A 10,170-nucleotide genomic window follows, 5' to 3' on the forward strand; every position below is an offset into this window, starting at 1 on the left:
GGGGTAATCGGGATGGGTGTGTCAGAGGCAATGAGATTGGCACAGGATAGAGCAGGGTTTAGGGCTGTTGTACATAGGGTCGCTATGAGTCGCAAAAGACTCGACGGCACATAACAACAACAACTGGTGACAAGAGTGTTGACTATGGAGCCAAGCAAACTAAAGCTGTGTACAATCTCAATCTCTTCACCATCCATCCTGATACTGCCAATCGGTCCAGTGGTGAGAATCTTTGTCTTCTTGACATTGAGCCTCAATCCATATTGTAGGCTGTAGTCCTTGACCCTCTGCAGCAGGTGCTTCAGGTCCTCTTCAGTTTCAGCAAGCAGGGTTGTGTCACACGTTACACAGTATTTAATGAATTGTTTCTTTTAGCATTGCATAGTTCTCCACTGTGTGAATGTACCCGTTTGTCCATTTGTCTGTTGATGGAGACTTGGATTGTTTCCATCTCTTTGCTACTTTAAGTTATGCTGTAGTGAACATGTTGCTGCTGTTGATAAATACTGTCCAGTCGAGTACAACTCATTGCAACCCTATGAACAACAGATGTAAACCATGTCCTATCCTTGCCATCCTTATTATCTCTGACACTTGATCCCACTGCAGCACTGTGTCAGGCCATCTTGTTGTGGGTATTCCTCTTCTTTGCTGACACTCCACCTCTCCAATCAGGAAAGGGAGATCTGGTGGCCTAGTGGTAAAAAATTGCACTGCCAATTCAAAGGCATGCAGTTCAAATCCACCAGCTGCTCCTCAGGAGAAAGATGTGCAGTCTCCTCTTGTGTCATTTATTGTCCCTGAAAACCTGCTGCAGGGTCAGCCATGGGTTAGCTCCAACTCAGTGGTACACAGCAACATGTCCCAAGAACGTGAGACGAAACTTCACCATACTTGTCTGTAAGGAACGCTCTAGATGCACTTTCTCCAAGATAAATCTAGGGAGGTGCATGTATCTGTTCGTGTGGCAGCTCTTGTTTCTCTGTGAATAGTTCCATTTTAAGGAGTTGGCTTTTGTGATTGGAGGAGGAGTGCTGATAAGTTTGAAATCCATGGGGCAGGTGGGAGGATGCAAGGCTGGAAATTATGCTTCATTTTGAGGCAGAATTTCTGGCAAGCCCGAGATAAAGGATAAAGCCCACCTATAATATTGAAGGTAATGAAAAGGCAATTGATATTGACCACAGCCACACCTTCATAGTTAACTCCTAGGTTAGTATTTAAAACCTGGGTATTTTAATTTAGCCAAGTTAGCACATTACAGTGGTTTAGAGTAATTACTAGTTTGTACATCACAGTGGTGGCAAGAAGCGTAGAGGTGGGAGTGAAGGCAGGACATTCTCACAAAGCTAGAGCCTATACCATTACATAAGTCCTCAAATCCCAGGGCCATGGATAGTCTTAAATATCTTTGATATTTTAAACTGGCTGTTATTTTGCTTTTAAATATCATTTTACTCAGGGGTATGATCATTGGGGGAAAGGGCTCTTTTATGGGACTCCATGTGCTCTGGGTCTGCCTAGCCACTAATGGCTCTGGCATACTGCAAAGTCACTCACTGAGAAGTCAGGCTGCACATTTGCAAGCAAACTTATTACTTGCAAAGATGCACTCTGAATCTCCGACTTTCCAGTTAGCCACCTGAGGTTTTTATGCCCTACACCAGCATGTTTTTTCTGAGTGGATGAGATGCTGAGTTGGGTGCAAAGGTGCTGTCAGCACACAGCTCTAATCAAACAGCTGCTTCTACTTGTAACTCAGAGTACAGATCCTAAGATCTCCTCATACATTGTGAGTGTGAGCAGGGAATGAGGTCCTGGTGACTGTGATGCCTGCTCTGAAAATTCCTGTGTACCTGGGGCTGAGAACTGGGGGAACTCCTGTTTAGAGAGAACACAGTCTACCATTGCTCTCTCACTGCCCCCCTACATTCCTTGTAAAGAATAAAGCTAAGTTTTCACAACTAGACCTACTTTTCATTTCTTTTCCTGTCTATAAATTTTCATAATCTCTGCAATGCTTTTTTTTTTAATTTGTCAACTGTGCTGAACAAAACAAACACAAACACCTGTATTCTTCCCAGTACAGATGAACTATGACCAAGTTAAAAGGCATCATTTAAGATTCACACAAATTGCTTGCATCTGAGCCATACATAGTGTAGATTCTACAAGATTCTGCTTTGCTCCCCTAGTGAATAGTTTCATTCAGAGGGCTTACTCTTCCACTCTTACCTGCTTGGTACAGGTAAAAGAATAATTTCTCTGGGATAACCTCTTTGTTCTCACTGCTGCTGGGGCAGCTACACTTGTCTTTCATTGGTTCAGTGCTGACCAGAAACCCAGTTCTGCACTGGGTAAGCCTCAATATTTAGATAGGCTGAGCTAGGGAAGCAAAACCCCCCTACAGAAAAGCACTTTCTCCAGAGACATTTCAGTAAGATTTAAACAAGACAAAGATAGTCATTTGGATGAGGAAAATGTAGCATACACACAGCTGTGGCCTGTGGGACTGGCTGAATCATAGTTTTTGTTACACATGATAGAGAACAAAGGATATCATCAAAGATGATCACAAGATCTGGCAGGTCAGTTCATCACTGCCACAGGCAGAAATACATAGATGGGGTGCAAGATTGGGATATGTAGATTCGTTCTAGGGTCTTGATTATCTTGTGGTAAGGGATGTCTTCTGCCCATGATAGGGACCCTTGACCATAGTCACCAGACTGCAATGTTTGTTAATCTACCAACTAGTCTGAAAACTCATAGCTGACCCACCGTGGGTTTTCAGAGGTATTTAAATCTATATATGGGGGAGATTGTCCTTCTTTTTCTCTGGGGAGCAGCTGATAGATTTGATCCTGGTGTATTTGAGTTGGCTGCACAACCCCTTTCCACTAAACTGCTAGAACTCCCTAGCTTGTATTCAAGTCTCATTAGATGTTTTTAAATATATCAGAAAAGGCCTAGATAAGTTCCTTTGCGAGAACATCTGTGTATTTTCTACTAACTTGTTTTTAATTTGAAAATGTTTTTATTCTTTAATTTTTCATTGTTACACATTTTTTCCTCCCCCTCCCCCTTCACTTTTCTGGAGGGCACTCTTCCGGCTCTCCCTGGGCTTAGAGCATAGCCAAGGTGCAGCTTAGAGGTGTCACTTAAGAAAGAGCCTAACTGCTGCTTGGATCTCAGCGCTGTGTGGTGTGGGCTCTAGATGACTCTGCCCTGCTCTCCCGCCCGCCCAACCGCCTTGTACTTCACCTTTCAGCAGTTTCAGAAATCGTTACCAAAACCTCCCTCAGTATTGGAGGCCCCTGCTGTATGGCCAAGTCTCTTCCCAAAACCTTCAATGCCTGACCTCAGGCTTTTTTCTGCTGGATAATCCTTCTAGTAACAAGAATCACAAGGTGGGGGGAAGGGCGGGAACAAAAGAGGTCACAGCTTTTGGGGAGGTCTTCCCACAACCTAAACTTGAGGAGAACAGGACACACATGCCAGTTAAGGCTGACAGCTACAGAAGTCCGGTAGCCCAGCAGTGGCTTGGCGAAACTCCCAGACTGGCGGATGTTGATTCTGCCGCGGAGCGCAGCGCACAGGAAGCCGAGGAACTATGCTTGAGACCGAGATGGCGGTTTCCGTCTTCGGTGAGGGCGGGGCGCACCTCCAGGCCCTCGAAAAGGCGAGCTCCCGAGCACGGAAGCTTAGTGCTTTTACCTACATCTCGCATGCTTGTACGCCGGCATCTACAAAAAGCAGACTAACGGCACGAAACATGACACGGGTGAGCGAGCAGCTCACAGAAGCAAAGATACATTCTAAATTTAAGAGCGAAAACCATCTATCTAATCCAGGAAAGACCGTAACACTCAAAGCAATGCCGGGGGTGGGGGGAAAGGGAGACAGGGCACAAGACCGAGCTGCCTTAACTTTCTTATAACCCATGGCTGAGATTCCAAACAAGGGGCATTTCCTCAATCATTAAGTGTCACAGCCTCTTTCTAGTGCCGTTATGGGTGGCTCTGAAAAGAGCCTTTGGATACGATGGAAGCTCCAGGGGAGCACGCAGTCTTGGCTTAAGCCCGCTCACCGCGGATGCGGCGGGCCAGCTGAATGTCTTTGGGCATGATGGTGACGCGCTTGGCGTGGATGGCGCACAGGTTGGTGTCTTCAAACAGCCCCACCAGGTAGGCCTCGCTGGCCTCCTGCAGCGCCATCACGGCTGAACTCTGGAAGCGCAGGTCGGTCTTGAAGTCCTGCGCGATCTCGCGCACCAGCCGCTGGAACGGCAGCTTGCGGATCAACAGCTCGGTGGACTTCTGGTAGCGCCGGATCTCCCGCAGCGCCACGGTGCCCGGCCGGTAGCGGTGAGGCTTCTTCACGCCGCCGGTAGCCGGCGCGCTCTTGCGAGCGGCCTTGGTAGCCAGCTGCTTTCGCGGGGCCTTGCCACCGGTCGACTTGCGAGCAGTTTGCTTAGTACGGGCCATGGCGAAACAAAAAGAAAACTAACCAACACAGCAGCACTGAGAGTAACGCGGCGCTCAGCGCGGCAGCACCCTTTATAGGCGCAGCCTCTTCCCGATTGGGCGGGGCGAAACTTGAAAGTCCCGCGCTGACTACGGATTGGCTGTGACGTCACCTACGCCTGAAGGAATTCTCCTTTAGCGCGCCTTTTTGCAGTTTGCAAAGTTTTTCCTGTATTTCCTTCATCATTGTTTGGTGGCAACTTATTTGGAACGAACACATTACCTCTGCCACCCTCCCTTTCTTTGTGCATCACTTGTTTAGTTCGGGACTGAACTTTGGGTCCTTTATCCCCTTCACCTCTGCCCCATACGCCTAATTAATCTTTCACAGGCACTTCCCTCCATTTACTTTGACTAATAGTATCCTCCTGGCTGTTTTTTTGGTGAGAAAAGCATTATCTATCCCAGGGCCTAAGCCTGCCTCTGAAATCTCAAATGAGTCACATTGCTGCGGCACAGGATTGTTCTTTTTCCTCCCTCCCTCCTTCCCAGTGACACTGGGTCAACTATATTGAGACTCAGGTCCACTACACTCCTTAAAACTGGTGTCCTACCGGTGAATTGGGCATGCTTTGGACATGTTGCTAGGAAAGGTTATTCCTTGGAGAGGGTCATTCTGTTTGGAGTGGAAGGACAGTGAAAGAGAAAGACCCTCAACAAGATGGATTGGCAGTGACTGCAGCAAGACTCAAGTCTATTCACACGATTACTGATTTGTACTCAACTCGACAGCACCTAACAACCGACGAATTGTGGGCCAAGAGGCAGCAGGGGACTAGTTGTACACACAGAGGAATGCTCAGACCAGAATGACGTCTTGTTTCAACTTGTGTTTAGGATGAAAAGCTTCACCCATAACATGCCACTTAGTTGAGACGGTCGTTGACCAGAGTTGGGGAGCAAAGCAGATGGCACTCCAGTCTCAGCTCTACACTGGAAAGCGTTTATCATTTACTAACGCCAAAAGGAGTGTATAGATTGTTAACAACTCTTTCCTTGACAGTGTGGGCGGCTCTGAAAAGAGCCTTTTGATTTATGGTGTATCTCTCGAGCGGCTGAGCAGGCTTCCGAAAGCCCAGCTCACTTGCCTTTTGCCTTGTGGTGGCTTTCAGTCTTCTTTGGAAGCAACACTGCCTGGATGTTGGGCAAAACGCCGCCCTGAGCAATAGTGACTTTGCCCAACAGCTTGTTGAGCTCTTCATCGTTCCGAATGGCTAGCTGCAGGTGCCGGGGAATGATGCGAGTCTTTTTGTTGTCGCGGGCAGCATTGCCCGCCAGCTCCAGGATTTCCGCCGTTAGGTACTCGAGCACTGCAGCCATATAGACTGGTGCGCCGGCTCCAACCCGCTCGGCATAGTTGCCTTTCCGCAGTAGGCGATGAACACGGCCCACCGGAAACTGCAGGCCAGCGCGGGAGGAGCGCGACTTAGCCTTAGCACGAGCCTTACCTCCTTGTTTGCCTCGGCCAGACATGACAGCTACAGTGACAGAAAGAAGCGGGAGCTAGTAGAATTGACCACCAACAAGCTGTCTACAAACAGCGCAGCTTCACCTTTTTATACGTAGAACAGCGACTGCCTACAGCCTGTTTTGATTGGCTAAGGCGTAGTTTTTCCTGTCGACCAATAGAATAGCTCGGACTAAATCCATCATTTACATAATCTTTGCACCGTCAGTGCTGCGGGGGAAAATGCTCCAATCACAGTGCGGCCTCGTCAAATGCCTTATTTGCATACCTCCTCTATAAGTAGCGAGCTGCTTCAACCCGCCACCATCAGACTGTTGCTTTTACAGTTGAGTTGGTTTCTTCGAGTTGTTATTCCTCAGTCATGCCAGAGCCGGCTAAGTCCGCTCCTGCTCCTAAAAAGGGCTCAAAGAAAGCTGTTACCAAGGCGCAGAAGAAAGACGGAAAGAAGCGCAAGCGCAGCCGCAAAGAGAGCTACTCTATCTATGTCTACAAAGTGCTGAAGCAGGTCCATCCAGACACCGGCATCTCGTCCAAAGCCATGGGCATCATGAACTCCTTCGTCAACGACATCTTCGAGCGCATCGCCGGCGAAGCGTCCCGCCTGGCACATTACAACAAGCGCTCGACCATCACTTCCCGGGAGATTCAGACGGCCGTGCGCCTGCTGCTTCCTGGCGAGCTGGCCAAGCATGCTGTGTCCGAGGGCACCAAGGCTGTCACCAAGTACACCAGCTCCAAGTGAGTCCCCTTTTGGGACGTGGTCTCCAGTATTTGGCCCGTTTACTCCCAAAGGCTCTTTTCAGAGCCACCCACCTTGTCAGTGAAAGATGCTGTCACTCTGCACATTGTCTTGAGTTTATTTTTACTTAAATGTTTCCTTTGTTTTCTCGCCATAGTTGAGCTATGTGAAAGAAAAGACCTGATTAGTACCAAGATCACCAAAAGTACTAAATTGTGTTAAGAGCTCCTGTGGTCTGTACCAAAGGCTGTAGTTTTTATAGTAGGCTTTATAGTGGCTACAGCTGAGACTTTTTGAATTTATATCTTTTGTTTAAAAGTGCCTGGAAAAATTTTTAGTGATTCCTCAGTAAGAGAAGCTGATCTCTGCCTTTTCCTACATAAAATAGTGTAAAATCTACCTAATGCAGTGAGAATGTCTACCCTCACGTCATTTCTAGAATTAGAAGTATGTCTTCATGTAACTGAAGTATGTCAGGGAACAAGAGGTTAGCCCCAAACAATGGGAACAAATGAATATAAATTTTTGGACTATCTAGGTACAGAAAGGCCCCTAGGTGGTCAGAATGTAGTAGTGCTAGGGGAGCATGATTGGTCTGAGTTTATTCCCAGTTTAACTCTGTTGACTGTTTTAGATGGGAATTGCTTTTGAACTAACCTCATTAAGTTTAAAAGGTTACTCTGGTTGCTTTGAGGATTATGGATTCTAGACTAAGTAAATAAAATCTAATTAGTCTGTAAGAGTGATTCTTAAAATCTTGGTTGCTTAGCTAAGAGAATATTTCAAATTCAAGCAAATGCTCCACAGGAGAAAAACCATATTCAGCTTCTGTAAAGATTACAGCCTATCAAAGCAACTATAAGGTATCTCACTCCAGTAAGAATAGCAAAATTTAATAACAGCAAACAACAAATGCTGGCCAGGTTGTGGAGAAACTGGAACCCTTATTCACTGCTGTTGGGAGTATAAAATGGTGCAACCACTATGGAAGGCTATACGGTGCTTTTTCAAAAAGTTGCAAATAGAAATACTATTTGACCCAGCAATTCCACTACTGGGAATATACCCCAAAGAAACCATAACCACCACCCAAGCAGATATATATGCACACCCATATTTATTGCAGTTTTGTTCACAATAGCAAAGAGTTGGAAACAATCTAAGTGTCCATCAACAAATGAATGGATAGAGAACCTCTGGTATATTCACACAATGGAATACTACACAGCATTGAAAAACAAGGGACCAATGAAATATACAAAATAAATTACCCTGGATGACATTATGCTGAGTGAAGAAACTCAGTCACAAAAGGACAAGTATTGCATAGGGCCACTGTTATAAAATGGGATTGACATTGGGGCTGGGGGGAGATTGAGAAAGATGGGATAAATAATGTATACTGCATTGAAATAGATTAGGGAGAGAACCGTTTAAAGGGATATATGATTAGGTATTATTGTCATGATGTGAGTCCAGAACAAGGCTGCACAGTGGAGTGGACTTGGGGGGAGGGATTGTATAACAATGAAAGAATTTTTTTTTACTTTTCAAAGAGAAGAGTGAACGGGGGGGGGGGGAGGCATGGGCAGGGAGAAAAGTGTAACAACGAATGAATAGAAATCCAAAGTCTCTGTAAATTTTCATTAAAATTAATAATAATTTTTAAAACTGAAAAAAATTACAGTCTAAGAAATTTGGGATTATACTGTCACATGGTTTTGATTTGAGGATCAGGATCATGTGTGTTAGAAACAAAATTTCTCTGGCTCCAGCTTTAGTCCTGGGAGTTAATTCTGAAGCAAGCAGAATCATGAGTCCTCCATAGCCCTGTGTTGGTTACATTTGGAGAACAATGGAAACTGAGATTTCCATTGGAAACTGGAACTGTTAAGATTTATATTTTAGAAGAACTGATGGACTTTGCTAATGGATTAAGGACCCCTGGAAGTACAGTGGTTATGGCCAAGAGAGTAAGGAGTTGCACTGACATTCTAAAGGCACATGGTTCAAATCCACTAGTTGCTTTATGGGAGAACAGTGGGCAATCACCTCCCATGTAATTCACAGCCTCTGACAACCTGTTGGAGCCCCAGCTATGAGTTGATTCTGACTCCACAATCCATAACAACAACAAGAACCCAAAGATTAAAGGTTTGGGGCTCACCTGTCACTCCATGCAAGAGAGATGAGGCAATCTGTTTCTGTGCAGATTTACAGCTGTGGAAACCCTGTGTGACAGTTTTCCCTGTCCTACAGGGTCCCCAAAATCAGAATCAACTTGATGGCAGTTATTCGTTTTTACTTTCAGGAGGGAGGAGACAGTGTTTGGTATTTTTGGTTGATTTGGGTAGCTCTGATGGATACAGTTGGTTATGAAATAAACAGCTCATTTTTTAGCTTGAGCAGTGTTGTTATGTACTGTTGATTCAGAACAGCTGACCCTCCTGTGGTTTTTCAGAAGCAGTAAATCACACAGGAGATTGTCCATCTGTCTTCCATAGAGCAACTGGTAGATTTTAACTGCATGCCCTTGTGTTAGCAGAACAGCACCTTACCACTAAGACACCAGAGTTCCCACTTTTTACTCTGACACACTTAAACCCATTACCCTAGTTACTATATCAATCCATCTTCTCCGAGGTCTTCCTCTCCTGTGCTGTCCCTCTACCCTTTAAAGAATGATATCCATCTCAAAGAACCAGTCTCTCCTGGCCACATGCCCAAAGTATGTGAGACGAAATTTCAAAATCCTAGCATCCAAGGAGAAATTTGGCTTTACTCTCTCCAAGACAGACCTATTTGTTTTCTTGGCAGTCTACGGTATGTTCAAGACACTTCTCCAGCACCACAACTTAAAGGCATCAAATTCTTCTGTCATCCTTAGTTGTTGTCCAGCTCTCTAATGCATAACAAGTAATTGCAAAGACCATGGCCTGAATCAGGCTCACCTTAGTCTCTGGACTGACATTGTTGTTTCTTAGTACTCTGGAGAGGTCTCTGATGGCAGATTTTTCCCAGTGCAATTCATTTTTTGATTTCCTAACTGCTGGTGTCAAGAGTGTATACTGGAATTGGCAGTTTGAGAGACAATTTGAATTTAGAAGAGAACAAAACACTGTCTTTAAGGCCTTCTACTTTGTTCTTCTTATGTATTGTCATAAAATATGAGTCAGTGGTTGGTTGCTCTGCTATATATATTATTGACTATGCAGCATTTTCTTTTCTGAATCTCCAATTATATCTTTTTTTTTCATGGTAAAGACTGCTTTATTGGTGACAGTTAGTGCAAGTCAATAAATACTGATCCCCAAAGAAGAGCTCTTTTCATCAGATTACTGGTCCATAGGGCACGGAATTAAACTGAAGCCAGAGCTGGGATGATAATTTGAAGTCAATCCTGCTTCTTGGGAAACGAAGCCACAGCCATCTGATAT

At 45.2% G+C, this 10,170-nt stretch overlaps 3 protein-coding genes across 3 annotated transcripts; 1 reads left to right on the forward strand and 2 right to left on the reverse strand.

Annotated features, from left to right (window-relative positions):
- Positions 1-4,076: 4,076 nt before the first annotated feature.
- LOC102860497 (histone H3.2-like) lies at positions 4,077-4,487 on the reverse strand. The gene has a single exon (XM_006902234.1). It carries the CDS (start codon positions 4,485-4,487, stop codon positions 4,077-4,079), a length of 411 nt encoding a protein of 136 aa, XP_006902296.1.
- A 1,119-nt stretch (positions 4,488-5,606) lies between these two features.
- On the reverse strand, positions 5,607-5,999 carry LOC102860907 (histone H2A type 2-A-like). The gene has a single exon (XM_006902235.1). It carries the CDS (start codon positions 5,997-5,999, stop codon positions 5,607-5,609), a length of 393 nt encoding a protein of 130 aa, XP_006902297.1.
- A 356-nt stretch (positions 6,000-6,355) lies between these two features.
- LOC102861326 (histone H2B type 2-E-like) lies at positions 6,356-6,736 on the forward strand. Its single transcript, XM_006902236.1, has one exon. The coding sequence runs from the start codon at positions 6,356-6,358 to the stop codon at positions 6,734-6,736; it is 381 nt and encodes a 126-aa protein (XP_006902298.1).
- Positions 6,737-10,170: the final 3,434 nt, after the last annotated feature.

Source organism: Elephantulus edwardii, unplaced genomic scaffold, assembly GCF_000299155.1.
Source record: "Elephantulus edwardii isolate Elephantulus edwardi_28Jun2011 unplaced genomic scaffold, EleEdw1.0 scaffold00384, whole genome shotgun sequence".
NCBI classification, from domain to species: Eukaryota; Metazoa; Chordata; class Mammalia; order Macroscelidea; family Macroscelididae; genus Elephantulus; species Elephantulus edwardii.

Excerpts from the sequence above, each read along its gene's own strand:
- LOC102861326 (XM_006902236.1), top strand. The coding sequence starts at position 6,356 with ATGCCAGAGCCGGCTAAGTCCGCTCCTGCTCCTAAAAAGGGCTCAAAG.
- LOC102860907 (XM_006902235.1), bottom strand. The coding sequence starts at position 5,999 with ATGTCTGGCCGAGGCAAACAAGGAGGTAAGGCTCGTGCTAAGGCTAAG.
- LOC102860497 (XM_006902234.1), bottom strand. The coding sequence starts at position 4,487 with ATGGCCCGTACTAAGCAAACTGCTCGCAAGTCGACCGGTGGCAAGGCC.